At 43.0% G+C, this 19,559-nt stretch overlaps 1 protein-coding gene across 9 annotated transcripts in view; it reads left to right on the top strand.

Annotated features, from left to right (window-relative positions):
- Positions 1–19,559, top strand: part of ptprub (protein tyrosine phosphatase receptor type Ub) — a 223,636-nt gene that overhangs the window by 130,444 nt on the left and 73,633 nt on the right. For all 9 annotated transcript variants that reach the window (XM_042107080.1, XM_042107078.1, XM_042107079.1 and 6 more), the window contains exons 7-9: positions 2,345–2,638; positions 13,862–14,254; positions 16,120–16,229. In XM_042107080.1, coding sequence (XP_041963014.1) covers positions 2,345–2,638; positions 13,862–14,254; positions 16,120–16,229 — 797 coding nt within the window. The remainder of the gene's footprint in view (positions 1–2,344; positions 2,639–13,861; positions 14,255–16,119; positions 16,230–19,559) is intronic.

Below are 19,559 nucleotides of genomic sequence, written 5' to 3'. Positions count from 1 at the left end.
TGGCTGTGAATGGTTAGCTGCCCCACGTGTTTGCGTTTGTGTCCATGTCTTCGATGCTTGGCAGGGGGAGAAGGCACGGGTGAGGGTGTGGACGCAGACGCGGCTGCGGTTTATCAGCACCATAAATTGAGTCTGCCGCTCTCGCGGGGAAGACTGTCGGGGTCGGCGGGTGGTGAGGAAGCATGGCGGAGACCCAACTCTGTCTGACTAGCCCATCGTGCTATGAGGAGGCAATGCTGAATTTCCCAGTTTCCATTCTGTCTGGCTAGGGTGGGGGGGTGTGGAGTAGGTGGGGAGAGTAGGTCGGGGCTTGAGGACAGCTGCCTGCTGTCCGTCTCGTCCTCTCCGACTCAAAGGTGGGGGCTTGGTATGGAGGCAGGGAGGGGCCGAGAGAGAGAGCAGTCATGGGGAAGAAAAATAAGATTGTGCTGGAGCTGCTACCTCTCTCTCTCCTCCATCTTCTAGCTCTTCTTCTTATTTCATAACTCAACTCAAAACTCATAACTCATTTTTTTTATTATTGTAAAATAATTATCTTTTGTCTTAATTTCATTCTCTGTCAATCTTTCCTCCCATCTGTCTTTTGTGTCTTTCAGTACTTCTCAATGTTTTCCTTTCCCTTTCTTAGCCCTTAGGTGTTCAGAAATGATCAGTAATTTAGATCTATTTTAAAATGTGGGGTTCCATATCGGGCTTTAACCGTAACCTTTGCCTCTCAGCCTTGTAAACAGACTTTCTCCGTATCATCCTGTATTTGTTTGCCGTCGTTTGGTGAAAGGGAGCGGCAGATGCTCTTTTCCAATACAAAGCAGCGTCTGCTCACATTTGAAGATCACAGACGCTTCAGAGGCGAGCACAGCTGGGCTTTTACTTAAAGCTGGCTTAGGCACACTCAAAGGCACCTTGATGCGCAGTTGATGTGTGTGACCATTTTGGTATTTGACTCATGACCTTCAGGTGGGAATGCCGGAGTTTTCTTTCTCCAGGAATGCGCACACAAACCCCCAGGAGGTGAATCTCTTTTTAGGCCGGATTAAGGAGTCAAAATGAGTCGGACTTAAAGTATGTCCCTGAAGTCTTACAGTGCAGAGTCGTTAGAAGAGGAGAGCCATATATTACATTTCTCATTAAACTGTCTTCATACGCTTATTTGGAGCAATATGTCATAGTCGAAGCGGCGAAGAGGCAGTCTTGCTGCTTGGTTTTATGAAGGAGCTTCTTCTGAAGTATGTCGGCTAATATGCCTTTTTGAAGGATGCATGAATAATGAATGTGTCTAATATTACAAGTCATAAGAACACGCAGTTCATATTTAAATAAAAAAAAAGAGTTACAGTAGTACTACCATGCTGAGGCAATAAAGCACTTTCTACTTTTCAGAATAACGATAATGTTGACAGTAAATGTTTTTAGTGACACATTTGCTAGTACCGGGTTATACCCCCTTTTCGAAACTCCCTTAATTTGTCGTACCGTAGACTCAGCAAGGTGCTGGAAACATCCCTGTAAGTTTTTGGTCCATATTGGCATGATGACATCATGCAGTTGCTGCAGATTTGTCGGCTGCGTATTCATGATGCGAATCTCCCGTTCCACCAAATCCCAAAGATGCTCTATTGGATTGAGATCTGGTGACTATGGAGGTCATTTGAGCAAAGTGAACTCAAAGTCAACTCTAACGTCTCTGAGATTATTTGAGCTTTTTGACATGGCGTGGAAGCAGTTGAAGTAGCCATCAGAAGATTGGTACACTGTATTAAAGGCACCCTTAAGAGTTTTTTTTTACCTTAACATAACTTTTCCAAAATAATTTTAATGGCACATAACCTCATAACATGACACACAGCACCTCTGCCATTGTCTAAGCGGCCCTTTATAGATGATTACCGACCAAGCAACTTTCTGTGTTCGGGTAGGAACATTGCCCCCCCCCCAAAATGGAAAAGAGCTGCTATGCTACAGGAATTTGGAGATTTCTTTCTACAGACTGCTGTCACATTCCCTCTATATTTATTATATCAGAGTTATGCTCATACTTTGTTGCAAAAGAATCATATTTAGTTTATTTATTAAATCTTCTCAACTGTAGGGGGACCCTGAGAACAAATCTTCTAGTGCTGCTTTATTGTACCTAATTATGTATCTAATAAAGTGTCCGGTGAGTGTGTGTGTTAGCATATAAAACACACCAAACCTCTGTTTAGTGTGTTGTTAGAGATGGCATAACAAGAAAATGTTCATTATTAAAGCAAATAATGAATTTCAATAGACATTGAAACAGGCAGTCTTCTGTAATAGTCTTTTCCCACTCACAGCCTGACCCCATACACTTTTCTCTCCGCAGTTCCTCCGTCTCCCATCGCGCCCCCCCAGCTCCTCAGGGCTGGCTCCACCTACCTGATCATCCAGCTCAACACTAACTCCATCCTAGGCGACGGCCCCATCATTCGCCGGGAGATCGAGTTCCGTGCCAGCCACCTGCCCTTCTCGGAGATCAATGGGGTCAACATGGTCACCTACAAGCTGTGGCACCTCGACCCCGACACTGAGTACCAGGTCAGCGTAATGCTCACGCGGCCCGGGGAGGGGGGCACGGGCCCTCCTGGACCCCCCCTCATCAGCAGAACTAAATGTGCAGGTGAGTGGTCATCAGAATCACACTGCATCAGTCCCAGAAGGTCCTCTTGCAACAACCTCTGTTCATTCCGTACAGTTTAAATACATTCAAGTCAAGTCAATTTATTTTTATAGCACATTTAAAAGCAACATCATTGCACCAAAGTGCTTTACATAAAATAATAATAACAATAATAATACAATAATAATAACAACAAAAACAATAATAACACTAATAATAATACAATTAATAATAATAATAGTAAAACATTTTAATAGGCTATGTAAGGAAATTCAATTGACTGTAGAAGCTCACATATTATCAATATGGTTTTGAGTATGTATTCAATGCAATATTCATGTAATATACACCTTATTTAAACATGTGTTAAATGAAACTATAATGATAATTAATTAGCTAACTTTTCCATTCAACTTTTGAGGAAACATGAAAGGACAAGCTGAAAAATAGCATTTCTTTGATATTTATTTCAAAATAACTGGGTAGACTTCAAGTCCTGTTGAAAAACATTTTGTGAAAGTTCTCCGCTAAAAACTGTTATTTTGGTGTGTTTTTGTTTTTTGTTACTGGCTTTTGTGGAGAGCTTTAAGGCAGAATTAAGCGTGGGTGGACTCTTTTCACTCTGAGCAAAAGGGGCTCGCTGACGTGCACAATGTCAGAGCACAGTGTGTCACTCTCACTTTCATTTCCACCCTCACACCACCTGTCCCTTGGACTAAATAAAAACCTTTATGACAAAACAGAAGCTCTGAAAAAAGAACAACACTGGGCAAATTACTGGAAGTTAGTAAAAAATTAGTTTCTAGTTACTTCTTTTAATAATAACTAAATAACTTTACCAATTACTGTGTCTAAAACATGTTTATGACTGGCTTTGAATGGCTTTATTGACGGAGCGGAGAGCATCAAGGCATACTGAAGCATAGGTGGTCTGTTGGAACAGTAGGAGTCACAGACTGACTCGGTTGATTCCCACTGCGAGATTGTGTCACTTTGGTTAAAAAAGTGGCAGCTAAATATCAAGTCGACAAGTCAAGTCAGGAGAGATAAAATAATGCCCATATTTCCAGGACAGAAACCTTTTCTCAAACTGCCGGCCATAGTTTGGGTTGATGTGGATTGATTAACACACAGGTCGGGTAACGTAAACAGCAAGTAAATAAGCTGCATTTGTCTACTGCGTCTTGTCGATATTTTGCCCAAGGTAAAGGAAATGAGCAATTAACACATTTCAAATAGATAGAGAGATACTCTGCAGGGTGTCTTGCAGAAAAGTCCAGTCATTTACACAGAATGTTTTTTGCAGCTCCGGTTCTGGCCTCTCTCTCTCTGACCTCGTGTGAAACCCAACCCCCTAATAGGGTGCGGGCTTTCGGTCCGCCGTGGGGCATAGTGCTGTGTTTACTCTGAAGCCGCCAAAGTAATTTAAATGCTGTATACTGAACATGGATAGGTGGTAGCGAGGGACTTCGCGTTCTCTGCTGTGATTAAAATGAAAAAGAGAGGGTAATTGAGGGGTGAGATGAAGGACTCCAGTGGGGACTGGAGATGTCGTCTCAAAAGGTTGGAGAGTGTTTGGCAACGTGCATAGCCATATGTGAGAAAAACATATGCAGGTCCATGCATAAACTCATCATGCAAATACACACACACACACACACACACACACACACACACACACACACACACACACACAAACACACACACACACACACAGATGTGTACACAGTCACCATAGCTTCCATGCACTTTCTAGCATGTACAAATAGCCATTCATACTGTAGCATGCACATAATTACATTCACAGTTAGATTAAACCACAGATGATCAATGTATGAATGCATAGGCAGAGGCATGGACACACACACACTAGGGTGCAAGTGCCCCTATTTCTCTCAAAAACTCTTCTATGGTGGATAATATTATGCCATTTGATGAATAAACACTAAATATGAAGTTTGGTGAAGATTGATAATGATCTAGGGGTACCACAATGCACCTTCATTTTGACAATATTTCATATTTTATGGCCGATTTTGGTTATTTTCCAATAATCTTTTTTACACTACATTTAAACTTAATAATGTCAATTAATGACATATCTAGCTCCTGTTTACAAAAAACATAACAGCTGCATGCATTTTGAAACTTTTAATTCAATACATGCATGTCTAATATTTACATTTGTTGGTGAACATTGTACATTTTCCCTAGCACATAATCCGAATTGAGCTCAAACTCCTTTCCTTAGCATCTCTAATTTTCAAAACCTCTGCAGTTGGAATTAAATTTATGATAACATATCAACACAAACTAAACTATTTGGAACATTAATATACAGTCTTTAGTAGTTGTGTCAAACACCATTGCAGCAATTGCATCAGTACAGTACACTGCCAATCTTCCAAAAGCTGCCCTATATTCTCAGCAATGTTTCTTCCAGTCTCACCCTTACCAACTTCTTGAAGTGGCATCACACTCAAAGGTTTTGTGCCATGTTCACCTGACACCAACACAGCACATCGTTCCTCCTTATGGTAAGGGTCCTCTAATGTGCTCACTAGTTTTCCATCCCAATGTAATGCCATGATATTGGAAGGACTCCAGGATTCCTTAATGTAAAACTTGTCAGCGGTACCACCTCCAATCTCCACTATTTTAGACATGAGTTGTGATGATATTGATAATGATATTTTGCCCCTCTTCATAAGAGAAATGACATCAGGATGGGCATCAAAATCATGGGGCAGAAAAGCCCTGTCTTCTTCATGTCTGATGAACTTTTCTGCTTCATGGTGCCACAACTGGCAGCTCTTGGTGAAACTCTTGGTGTTCTTTAAATTGGTTACTGCTTCCTCTCCTCGCTTTTGGAATCTTTGACATTTCCTTGGCCTTATTATACAGATTCTTCAGAAAATTTAGACAGTTGTCATATTCCTTGATCAGTATATCTGCCTTTAGGTAAAATGGCAGTATTTGGTCTTACACATACTCTGCGGCTTCTTAGATGACTGATAATTGTTTACCTTTGCATTCAAATTTGATAAAGATGCGCATGCACTTCAGTACATCAACATTGGATGGAAGCCGAGTTCCTCTCAAAATTAAAGTATCTTCAGTTATATGGGAATCCCCAAGCCAAGGCACAATAGTTTTTGATTTGGTATTCATCTTAGCAACGGCAAGTTAATGCTCACCTTTGTTGCTCGACTGCTTGTTTTAACTAAAATGTTGCCATAAATGATACAATATATGTAGTTCATGACATGAAGAGTTTCAATATTGGATATACCAACACTCTCTTAATGACATTTGGCAACCTAGCTCTGCACTTTTCAGCATGGACTCTGCATCTCCCATGACTACAAGGCTTGTACCAACATGTAGTTAAATGACGAAAATGGCCAGAAAAGATGCAAATGCAAGCACACATGTAAACATTAACACAAACGTAAACACAAATGTAAACAAATACATGATGCATACCTTCCTCTGGCCCTCCAATAAACAAGCTAAGTCACTCTAGTTCTACCAAGACTCAGTAGACTCAAGCTATTATGATCAACCAGAGGTGAGCTTACAGTACATTCTAGAAGGCCCGCACAGATAACCCAGCTGATATCATCCAGGCACATGAAGTGTGTGTACCAGTCCTGCTGCTAGATGCTCTTGCACTCACCCTATCTGAGCATGATGTGTGGTGAGCGTTCAGGAGCATAAACACCAGGAAGGCACCAGGTCCAGAGGGTACAGTATCCCTCTACGAGTCTTCAAAAACATGCGCAGATCAGCTTGTGCCAGCATTCAGGGGAATATTCTATCTCTCCCTAACTTGGTCCACTGTACCAACATGCTTTAAAAAGATCAACAATTGTTCCTGCGCCAATGAAGTCACATCCTGCCTGACTAAACAATTACTGTCCCATTGCATTGATGTCTGTAGCGATGAAGTGCATCTAGATGTTAGTCAAGAGCGACAGTTGCCCAATGGACAATGCCATCAACTTCATACTGCACACGACACGTATCCTCCTTGACAGCAGGGTAGGGAATTATGTGTGAATGCTGTTTTTAGATTTCAACTCAGCATTTAACATAATCAAGCCTATTACGCTTATTACCAAGCTCAAGGACCTTGGACTGTACACTTCTCTGTAATTGAATTTCAACTTCCTGACTGGCAGACACCAGGTGGTGCAGGTGGGTAGACACACCTCTTCATCCCTTACCCTCAACACAGGGCCACCACAGGGCTGTGTCATAAGTCCACTGCTGTATTCCCTAGCTACACATGAGTCAGATGTCATTGTTAAGTTCATTGATGACACAGCAGTGGTTGGCCTCATTTCTGACAACAATGTTCGGCCAGGACAACAGTGTTACAAAGACAACGGAGATGTTTATGGATTTCAGGCACCCTGAAACCATCCATTTAAAATGCATTAATAATGATGAGTAAATAAGAGAGAGGTTTTGAATATATTGGTGTCCATATTACTGAAGACCTGACATGGACCATGCATACTGACTCATTGGGGAGGAAGGCACAGCAGTCCTTTTCATCTCAGATTCTTAACAACTTCAACAACTGCTGGCAAATTCTGGCATGGCCTAGATGTTAATTGTATTGCAGCCCCCATAAATCAAGTGAAATAAGTTAAAAATAAGTGAGTAAATCAATTATGTGTAATAATACAACTCATATCCTTTTATTGCCCTAACTGCTTGCTAAACAGACACTCCAGTTGGTACGTGCATATGGTCTAACATTTGCCAAGTGGCTGCCACTTTCATGTGCTCTTGATAATTAAAATGGGTGTGCTGTGCCTCTTGCACTACCGCCCTGTCTGAGCCCTGAGTTCAGTAGTATGTTTCTAATGGTGGGTTTTTAAATCTACCTAGTCTCTGCTTATAACACTCTGTTCTGTTTGGGACTTGGTTTCGGCCGTTTTGATATACTGTAGACAGTTCTGAAATTATGAGGAAAGTGAGTTGCAGAAAAAACTCCCTGGTCTCAGCAATCTCTGAGAGAAATGGCATTTGCTTTTTTTTGTTGTTTTTTTGTGCCCCAGAATCTTGTTTATAGACCCCACCAGGGAGTTTGCTTTCTGAACTTGCTTGTTAGCTGGCGGGCTCAGACCGCTCGGCCTGCTTGGAGTCGTTATCACCGTCACCGTTTAGAAATGGGTCTTCCTCCTGCAAAAACGAGGATGAGCACCATCACCAGGAGGTATTCTTGCCACCCCAGGCAGAGGGGCCTCAGGCACTGACCTACATGAGAGACACGAGGCCCAGATATGCTGCCGAAGAGTGAGACAAGAGCGGAAGAGGGAGAGGGTGAGGGCCTCAGCGACACGCGGAGCGTCGTGTGGGGAGGCGCAGACTGGTGGGCTGCTCTCTCAATGAGGTGTTGCCGTGGAGATGGCACACTCGATCGAGGACAGAAGACACTGTAGTGGGTCTTTGGAGCCAGGAATGAGAAAGATGGATAAAGTGAGAGAGCGAGAGATAGGGATAAAGAGAGAGAGAGAGAGAGAGAGAGAGAGAGATTAGGATAAAGTGAGAGATTGAGATAGGGATGAAGTGAGAGAGTGATAGGGATAAAGAGAGAGAGAGAGAGAGAGAGAGAGGTACAGATAAAGTGAGAGATCGAGATAGGGATAAAGTGAGAGAGGGAGAGAGAAATTGATAGAGAAGTACAGAGCAGGAAGAAAGCAGGAAAGAAGAAAAGAAAGGGGGAATGAAAGAGGTGAGGAGAGGGCGGGAGAGCTCCTGCCACAGATTGGGTTCCAGATGGACTCACACCTGTCACTGGGTCATGGACGCCTCAGTGAAGGACCCCTCCCCTCACTGCCCTCTCTGTGCTACCACAAGCACCCTCCAATAGCAGGTTTATCACAGGGACACGAGCCTGTATGTGTGTGTGTGTGTGTGTGTGTGTGTGTGTGCCACATTTATGAGTTTCCCGCAGTGGCTAATCACGCCAGGCGCTTAATGATGTTGAAGGTAAGGCTACAGGTGCAGGATGCCCTTGTATAGCCGAGCGAGTGTCCCCTATCTGACATCTCTGTGATGAGTTAATGTGGGAACATGAATGAAGATGATGATGATGATGATGATGATGATGATGACAACAATGAGAAGAACAGCTCAGGAGAGCCACACAAGGACGCTGTCTAAAGACATTCTGTCCGTGGATCTATGTTACCTGCAGGCCAGCTACAGGTGCTCTTCTGTGTGTCCTGCTTCATCAGGAGCAATAATCCACAAGCTGTCACACCCACACACACACTGTCTGCAGGCACTGTCCCATCTCATAAGGGACACCAGGGAGATGGTGCCGTGGGCACAGCCCTGCCGACGAACAAGAGTCCAAACCGGCCGAAGGGAGAGCATGTGCAACCGGAACTAAAGCCTACTTTTTAAAGAGCCCACCGCACACACACACCCAGAGTAGAAAAATCAATTGGACTATTAACGCTATTTGTAAATGACCTCTCATTAATAGTGCTGCTGGCACATCAAGTCAGAATGTCTCACTTAATAGAGAGCTCCAGCGACTTGAAACAGAAATGAATAAAAACGGCTCATTTAGCTGTTATTTATATCGTTTTTTACAAGCAGACTGATTTAAGATCAAACAGAATTTGTTTTAAACAAAAAGTGTACTTGTAGTTGTGTCTGCGTGTTCAGGGTGCGATTTGTGTAAAAACCAGAAGGGGGGGATGATTTTGAATAAGTTTGTAACCTCCCCCCCCACAAACACACCCAAAAAAATAAATTAAAAAAATGAATGAACGATTCATAGCCTAGTAATGTCATGGTTAATAATACCCTATATTATTTTTGCCACCTTTGTAACATTTTAGTTTTAGTTTACCGTGGTGTATGACTTTAAACAGCGAGTGTGCTTGGTATGATGATCAGCTCCTCTAATGCAGGGTAGGACTACGTTTTGACAATCATACAAATTCACCTTGTTCTTGCCCCATCTGAAATGACTCCTCTACTTTTGCTGCCTCCATCCTTTCTGTATTTGTTGTGTAAAAAAACGTTGTATATGATGGCATTGAAGTCTTAAGTTAGTGAATTGGCTAACAGTGTTAGTTGGTAACCAAATAGCCTACACATTGCGCTACACGCTGCGTAGGCTACGTGCATTCTCTCTCCTGCTGATTTGCATTCAGTAGCCAAGTGCATAATATTGCTAAAGTTGAAAAAAAGTTTTATGAAAATACATAAAGACCATGAAGCTTCTATTTCTTGCAGCTGTTAAAACACCCGCTAGATAGTTTAAATACCCACCAACATTCATTTTTGCAGTACAGATTATTTCTAAAAGTTATTTGTCTACTAGGCCTAGCCTACTGGCTGATTTATCAAACGAGTGCTTTCTCGTTCGTCCTTCCGCAAACTACAGGTGTTTCGGTAGAGCCATTGAATAAGTGATACCAAGCAATTTCTGTAACACTTTTTGTGACATTCAGCAAATATCTCCTCATTTAATGTAAGTTCCTTCAGACAATAGGCCTACGTTCTACTCTATGTGCAGTTGTCCTCCATCTCAGTTGCATCAGTTTTCTAATTTTGAAGGTTCTAAAACATTATTATGCTTCACTGAATCCTTCTCGTTTTCTTTCATTTGTCCAGCTAACTTTTCCATTGAAACTAGCCATTTATGATGGATTACACACTCGACATTCTGGCCAAATTAAGTTATCACGCAGCCACTGTGTCAGCAGCATGAGTGCTGACGGTGACGGTGCATTTCTGATGTCAGATTATTATGTAGGCTAGCCTGCCAGACTGTTCTCACGTTGCAGCGCAAGGGGGGGAAATCCTCACCATCCCCCCCTACAAATCGCACCCTGTGCGTGTTTGTGTGTTGATATGGAATGGTCTGTCTGTGTGTGTGTGTGTGTGTGTGTGTGTGTGTGTGTGTGTGTGTGTGTGTGAACCACACTTCCTACATTTCTGTCCGATTATTCTCTTTGTTCTGCCTACCATCAGTATGTGCAGCCAATATCACTGCGCTCTGGTCTCAGCCTTAGTTACCACACCCTCTCTCCCCATTAGCACCACTTTCATCACACACACACACACACACACACACACACAGACACACACACACACAGAGACACACACACACACACACACACACAGTGACACACATACAGTGACACACACACACACACACTCACTTCCTCCACGTGCCCTTAAAGCCGGCAGAGAGTGGAAAGGAGACCTTGTCTGGTAACCTCAGATGGCGGGAAAAGGGGGGAAACTGTCAAGCACATAACTCCTCTTTCAGCTTCTCTCTTTCTGAGAGGCCATTAGTCAGCCTCGCCATTAAAGCAACAAAGCAACGCAATCCGTTATGCACTTTGACAAAACAGCCGCATTGATTGTGTTGATAATGGGCTGTGACAAATGCAGCCATTGACGACAACACGTGGGCTGTCCTTGGCTCGCCAATTTCAGCCACCCCTCTCCATCGTGCTTTCTCTTACTTTCTCTCTCTCTCTCTCTCTCTCTCACTGTCTCTCTCGCCCTCTTCCACTTTCACACTGTTTTTCATGCTATATTAGCACACATGATCAATGGCTGCGGTCAGGCTTCTGCTACAATACTGAATGAATGAATGGCTATAACCCTATTACCTCAACCTGTTCTTGCACTGAAATAGTTTTTTATTTTACCTTGTCTACATTATACTTTACTCTCCTATTTGTCCATATTATTTAAGCTGGTCTCTAGACCTTACTCTTGCACTGTTGCACTGTTGGACTAATGTTGGACTACTTTTTGCACCTTCACCATGACACTCACTCCCTTTAGCACCTTACCAGTCCCGGCCCTGTCACTACAAGCGTCTTATGCTTGATCACCCTCAAGCACATTGGACTTTCTTAATTTAATTTATATAGTGTATTTAGTTTTGTTAGTTTTCTTATCTTTCTTATCTTCTACTGTCTTTATTGTACAGAGGAGTTTAGTTATATGTTTATACTTATACTTATGTTTACCATTTCTGCTGTAAGTGCATGTTGTGTGTGATGTCTGTATGCTACTGAGACCCTTGAATTTCCCCTTGGGGATCAATAAAGTATCTATCTATCTATCTATCTATCTATCTATCTATCTATCTATCTTTCTCTCTCTCACTCTCTCTCTCTTGTTCTCTCTCTCTCTCCCTCTCTCTCTCGCTCGCACTGGCAATCTGGCTCGTGCTGCTGGGGACGTGCGTCTCTTTGTCATGAGGAGCTCTGGCTGCAGGGAGGACACACATCCACAGTCAAGGCTGCTGTTGTTTAATAATGTTTCTCCTGGTTTTTGTGCCTGTTGGAGGACATGATTAATGCACCAGTGGACAGGCAGCAAGCAGGGTATTGGTGGTAGTGGCGGTGGTGATGATGGCGGTGGGGATAGTGTGGGCTAGTTAAGGCAGGCGGGGTCAGCTCGTCTTTGACCAAACACAAGTGGGCATGCTCTAAAAATAAAGTGCCCGGTTCCCGGCAACACCCCAGCCCCGTAAGTGTAGCTGGCAGATTCTGACCGTCCTTGGATAGGGAGGGTGCGGGAACAGAACAGGGCGGGGGCAGTGGGTGGTATTTTAGTCGCGGTAAGCGAACAGCCGGAGGGTGAGGGCGGCGTGCGGTCAGTCGGGTGACACGGAGGCGGGCGGTGGTGCAGCGACCTCTGAGCCTGTCCGATTCATTAGCGTAATTGGCTTGAGCCCCGAACACGACTAGCAGGGGTGGCGGCAGTAGCGTGGTGTGGCATGGCGCGGTCCTGTGCCAGGGCAGGCTGGCTTCATTTGCCGCATGCCTGCTCTGGCACCAGACTTTTTGCATGGCTTAAAAATTACACAGTGTAACCAGGGTAACACGCCAGCGTGACCCTTTAAAAAAAAAGTCTGTGTTAAAAATGTGTCATTGTAGTGTAATGTCCCCATATGCCTTATTCTTTTCTACATTTCCGTTCTCATTACGAAGCAACACACCAAGCCATGAGACCAGCTAGATGTCTGACCCTTAAATTTAGAGAAAGCAATCAACTTGTGAAAGTTATTCAGAAATCTGTTTTTCACTCTATTGTACACCTGTCTTTCTTTCTCTCTTTGCTGTTGTTATTTTTCTTTCATTACATGAAAATGCACTGTTCTGTTATCCGAACTCTTCTTCTTCTTCTTATTCTTCTTCTTCTTCTTCTTCTTCCCACCAAATGTATGCATCTAATTTAGCTTCAACCGTTAAACGTAGAAACGTAGGAACACCGGAGGTATGATTGCAACATATTTGTGTGTGTATATGGAGGCAATGTGCACTTGTTTTACTGAAGTCTGTGCTCATTTTACTAATTTGTGCGCTCGTTATAGTAAATTATGCTTTCATTTTCCTAGATTGTAAATGGTGTGCTTGTTTTACTAAACAGTGTCTTTATTTTGGGCTCATTTGGTAAATTTACTACATCGCGTTATCATTCTAATTTTTGTAAAATGAGTGCACAATTTTGTAAAATGAGAACACTACTGTATGTAGTTAAAGGAGTGTACAATACATACAATTGTGTGCACAATCTAGTATAACGAGTGCACAATTTAGTAAAGCAAGCACATGATTTAGTTATTATGTAGTTATTATTCAACTAAATCAGGGCTATTAAACTATCTGCCAAACAGTATTCATTAAACTATCTGTCTATCAACATTCATTAAATGATCTATAAACAACTTTCTACATTCTACTTTTAAACTATCAACTTTCATTAAATTATGTAAGCACCATGTCTATCCTAGCATCTTTAGTAACCATCTCTGCATTATTTGGTTTTACTATACATGATATTTTTGCATTTTCATGCACAAGTAATTCCTTGGAATTGATTTTCTAATTCTATCTTTCTATCTCTTTCTCTAGCTTTCTCTTTCTTTCTCTCCCTTGTAACTCTGTCCCTCCCTCTATCTCCCCCTTCTGCTAACTCTATCCCCTTCTCCTTCTCTCTTTCCTCTTCCACTCCATCTCTCTCTTTGTCAGTGGATGTGTATGTGGGTCTAATCGGATATTTGTACTGCTAACACTTGTGTTTCAGTGAGGCAGTGACGCCTTGGTTCAATACCTGAAAACGGGTGTTAAACCTCTCTTTCTCTCTCTTTCTCTCTCTCTCTCTCTCTCTCTCTCTCTCTCTCTCTCTCTCTCTCTCTCTCCCTCTGTCTCTCCGTAGAGCCCATGCGTGCCCTGAGAGGTCTGACGGCAGCGGACATCCAGCCTCGGCAGCTGACCCTGCAGTGGGAGATGCTGGCCTTCAACGTGACGCGCTGCCACACCTACTCCGTCTCGCTGTGCTACCGCTACTCGCTGGGCACCGGGGGCGCCAGCGGGGGCGTTGGCGTGGGCGCCGGAGCGGCCGGTGCCGCAGTGCCCATGGGTGGGATCGGCGGAGCCCCTGCTGGGCACAACACCACGGTGCGCGAGTGCCTGCCCGTGGATCGCAACAGCTCACGCGTCACTCTCCGCGACCTGCCCCCGTACCACGCTGTCCACGTGCGCCTGGTGCTCACCAACACCGAGGGCAAGAAGGAGGGCCGGGAGGTGGTCTTTCAGACCGAGGAGGACAGTAAGTGTGTTTGTGTGTATGTTTTTCTGTCTCTTTATGTCTGAATGTGTTTCCGTCTGTGTGTGTGTTTGTCTCTGTGTTACTGTGTTACTGTGTTACTGTGTGTCTGTGTGCGTGCGTGCGTGCGTGCGTGCGTGCGTGCGTGCGTGCGTGCGTGCGTGCGTGTGTGTGTGTGTACGTGTGTGTGTGTGTGGTCAGTCACACAGTGGAGTGCCACATCGGCGTGACTCTTCTAGTCACGCTCTCTCATAAGTCTGGATGAGTCAGTGCTTGCCTGCTGGCTGCTGCTAAAGATGGCCAACTTCAGTAACTACAGTTTCATTAAAATTTCATCAATGAAATGTCTGAAGATATCTGGACTTTTCTCAGAGATGCTTGACTAAAGGACTGAATAAATAGAAATATGTGGTTTGAATAGACTGGCCACACAAACATAGTTCTCCAAACTCTCTCTGTGAGAATCCAGTGTCCAGTCATGTCTGCATGATTAAGTTAGTCAGATTAGTTTAGTTTGTTTTTGCTCTCCATAGCAGATTTCATAAATAGCACACACGTTTGCCCATGTAAGGAAAACAGATGAGCAAAGACAGTTTCTCTCTCTCTCTCTCTCTCTCCTTTACCCACTCTGAGTTGGGCCATGCAATTGCATATCTCCCAGCCCTGGAGCTCTCCTCCGCGTCAACACAATAAGCAGATATTGTCTGAAATGAAAGAGGATGAGAAATCAATAGCTCTCTCACAGACCACCAGTGAGCTGGAAAGGGGAGATTCTGTGCTTATTTTTACATTATATGTGACCACCGTGGTGCACAGGATCCAAGCTGAAGGACAAATCAATTCCACCTCCACCGCCTCCTCCTACTACTTTACTGAGAGAAGAGAAAAAGAGTGAAAATGTGAAATAGTGTATGTGTGTGTGTGTGTGTGTGTGTGTGTGTGTGTGTGTGTGTGTGTGTGTGTGTGTGTGTGTTTGTGTGTTTGTGTGTTTGATGTGCTTGTCCAAAGAAAAAGAGAGGGATACAGAACAGGGAGAAGTTGAATGATATGCTTCAATTACAAAGACACTTCAAAAGCTTCAATCAGCAACTTTGTTCTGCTCTGTGCTCTGTCACCACAGAGGCGATGTCCATGTCAGCATTTTTTAGACTCTTCTTTTAGTGCTGCTGCTGCTTTAGATATTGTTCATCCTTATGCTTACCACACACACACACACACACACACACACACACACACACACACACACACACACACACACACAAAATGTAAGTTAGTGCTGCTTATGTGCACATAAACACACACATTTACACACATAAACATACACACACACACACACACACACACAGAATGTAAGTTAGTGCTGCTTATGTGCACATAAACACACACATTTACACACATAAACATACACACACGCACGCACACACACACACACACACACACACACACACACACACACACACACACACATACACATTATGGCTGCACGATTTGGAGAAAATATCTAATTGCATTTTTTCTGACAGATATTGCGACTGCAATCGCGATTTCAGATATGATTTTTGAATGTCAATGAATTGATTCAGTTCAATATTCTTTTGTCTTATGGACTTTGATAAATGACAGATATCGTTTCAGTTCTGTCACTTCCTCTCCTCTCCTGCCCATTTTGTCTTGCCCATGATATTGGCACTCCTTTGTGTGAGGTGTATGGCACACCTCGCCATACATGTTCTTGTCAGACGTGGCTGTGCATGGCTGAGTTTAGTGTGTATAAGAGACGCTGTGTGAACTGCTCAAAGGGCAGAGATGTGTTTTGTGTGAGTTTTGTGGCTCTATTTCCATAACACATTTGCCCTGCTTACCCATAGTTCCTGGCGGCATTGCCTCAGAGTCCTTGACCTTCACGCCCTTGGAGGATATGATTTTCATGAAGTGGGAGGAGCCGGTTGAACCCAATGGTCTTATCACTCAGTATGAGGTACAGTATAAGTGACACACACACACACACACACACACACACACACACACACACACACACACACACACAAACGCACGTGTGCACACACACACACACAAATGCACATACACACACGCAGATGCACACACTCAAACACATGCACGCACATATGCTCTCTCTCTCTCTCTCTCTCACACACACACACACACACACACACACACACACACACACACACACACACAGCAGTCTGCTTGACATAACAGAAGCTGATTGGTAATATACACAGTAAGTTGATGTGGAGCTGTGTCTGAAAGACTAAATTCCACATGGATTTCCAACCAGAGCCATGTCAGATTTATTTCTGCACTTTGAAGAGAGATGGTTTAAAAGGACTAGGCCTGATGTTTTAATGATTGCTGTAAACTGTGTACGTTTAACTGGCTTGCTGCTCACTTTCTTTTACAAAGTTCTCATTTGAATATGCACCAGGCAAAAGATGGCACTCCAGGTGGTGCTCGATCACACATTAGCACTTCACACACTATTGCACTGGTGACGCATGCTGTAGTGTGATAGGCTCTGTTACCAGAGCAGCCAGAGGCACATGTACATATACACAAAAAGTGTCCAGCCCACAGAAAGCGCATTTAGCGCTGAATGTACTATCCCTGCGGCTCATGGTGTGAGGTCATCTACGCAGGTCACCACGCAGGTCACCTTCCTCTCACCTCCATTTGCAACTTTGGAAACGGAAAGGAATCACATACTGTATGGAAACTGATCAGAAAAAGAAACAAACGTTTAGCAATTAGGAAATAGATCTCCATGCTGATGACGTGTACAGTAATCAAACTGGGAGATTTAAATCGGCCCTAATTCTACACCCACTCAAAAAACATATGTATTATAATAGTGCGGCTCTAACAAACCAAATCAATGCTGTAGCAGCCAGGGGCGGATCTAGAGATTTTTTCCTGGGGTGGCGAAGGGGTGGCATGAGGTTCCAGGAGGGGGGCCATGGACATTATTCAAAACTTAAAATTCTATGGATTTTGAATATTTTTTGTTCTCTACATTACATTACACGAGGTGGGAGGCAAATCGGAGATGTAGCTGGCGTTTTGGATGATGTGGGTCTTAATGTGTGAATTTCTTTCTCTGTGTAATCACTATACAGTCTGTGTAGTCTGTACTTAAATTATACAATGTCAAAAAGCAATTCTAGGGGGGTTTGGAGGTATGTTCCCCCAGAGAATTCTTTTAAAAAATGACCCCTCAAATTATTTCTTCTAGTTAGTTTTGAGGGAATATGGATACATTTATAAAATAAGCCATAAATAGATTTAGGTTATATGGATTGAAACAAGATTCTGATGATTTGGGGGTATTTTTAAAACATGACCCCTCAAATGATGTCTTCTAGTGAGTTTTGAGGGAATATGGACAAATTTAGTCATACAAAATAAGCCATCGGTAGATAAAAAAAGGAATATTAATATCCAACACTATCTAACTGCCTTTTCCAAGTATGTAGTCTAAATTACTGAAACAATTTGTGAAATGAACCAGAGACACTAGGCAAATATTTATAGGCCTGTCATGCAGTTGGTAGCACCATACATAGGTTAGGCTATTGCAAGGCTTAAAGCAAGGACATTTTCTGTTCCTTTAAGTTAGGCTATTATTTTTAAGACCTAATATTATATAGATATTATAATATTATGATATCAAATAATGTTTTTGCTCAGAACGAACCTAAATGGAAATCAGTCCCCCTCAGTCCCTGATCTTTAGTGCCAAATGTTACGTTTTGCCATTCACAATTTAGGCTACTCACTCACTCACAAAGTGGTGAATAAGGAAGTACATGTATACTGTATTAAAGTACCTTTATAAATATCCTATTAAAACGACCTCAAACACGAGTGAACAAGCAACATGTTAATTTCTTGAGGACACAAACTCCTGTGCTGGCCTCAGCTTGTTGGTTCATCTACCAGCAAATGATTGAAATCCATCACCCAATGAAAATGGAAGATTTAACTGGAATCTAAGCAATTACATCTCATGCACAACGCTTCATATGTGATGTGCTTTCAAACGTCTAGTCTAGTAGCCTACTCTGAGTAGGGTTTGTTTGAAAATAGTAGGCTACTTTTACTTATTGTGATTGAGTAGAATTTCAGTCATGTAACTGTAGGCTACTTTTACTTGTGTAGATTGATTTACACCATATATGAAAAGAAAGGGTAAAAAAAACGCAACCGCCACCAGCTTGACACCGATTAGATATTCTAGTTTGATTTGACATGTCGACCAAATTTGGATAGTCATAGATGCTGGGAAAGTGGATGCATGACAATTTTGAGAATCCGTGTTGAATTATCACGTGTATGGGTTGACATTGACAGCAGTATTTAGGCTACAATCAAATGTTATAAACTAGCGACACACACAAATAGACTTTAAACGTTAAACGTTAAGCTACGCATGAGCATGCCCTTATTATCTGACCTGACCATCATCAAAAAATTCGATGAGACAAGTCTTGCGGATGTAAATGACGTAGACTAACAGTGAGGTTGTTGCCGGGTTAACTGATGGACTGACTATGGGTCTGATTATGGACTTTTTCGACTTGGTGGTCAAACTTACCACTTCGTTGTAGGCCTACAGACAGTTGACACATAGTTGCATGCACTGTGCAATCTGCTGCCAATGGTGAAATTTCACGGGGGTCACTGCGCTGATGGTGATGGGTGAAACCATTGTGAGGGGGCGGGGGATTCTAAATCGGCGATTTCTGTTTGAGAGGAGTTTGGTGCGGGTTTCGCACCTTCTCACAGTCCAACATGTATGAACATAAAATATACTTAAAGAAATATTATCTGATTTATAAATGGGGTGGCAACAGGGGTGGCAAGACTGTGTCCCAGGGGTGGCAGTTGCCACCCTTTGCCACCCCGTAGATCCGCGCATGGTAGCAGCTACTCAGAGGGAAGGGCATCAAGTGGACAAAGGATGGACATAAAAAGGCACACAAAAGAAAAGATTATTTTTAACAAGACACAAATCAGCCAAACTGGTGGTTTGAATACAGCTTTCATTCTGGCTGGACGTTTCACCATGCACACGTTGTCACAATGTGCAATTTGAACCTGCTTTCCGCGCAGTGAAGGTTTTTTCATCCGTTTTTTTTTTTATGTAATTTTCCGTCAAGGATTCACAGGACCCTGAAAGACCGGGGTGCACGAATGGAACCATTGCATGGAACCATTGTTTTTCGTTTTGATCCCCCCCCCCGCCGGACTGGACCCCCGAAAGGAGGGTAGGGCGGACACAGTTTTCTGT

The sequence above is a fragment of the Alosa sapidissima genome, chromosome 10 (assembly GCF_018492685.1).
Source record: "Alosa sapidissima isolate fAloSap1 chromosome 10, fAloSap1.pri, whole genome shotgun sequence".
NCBI lineage: Eukaryota > Metazoa > Chordata > Actinopteri > Clupeiformes > Clupeidae > Alosa > Alosa sapidissima.
This window is presented reverse-complemented; position numbering and strand designations above follow the sequence as displayed.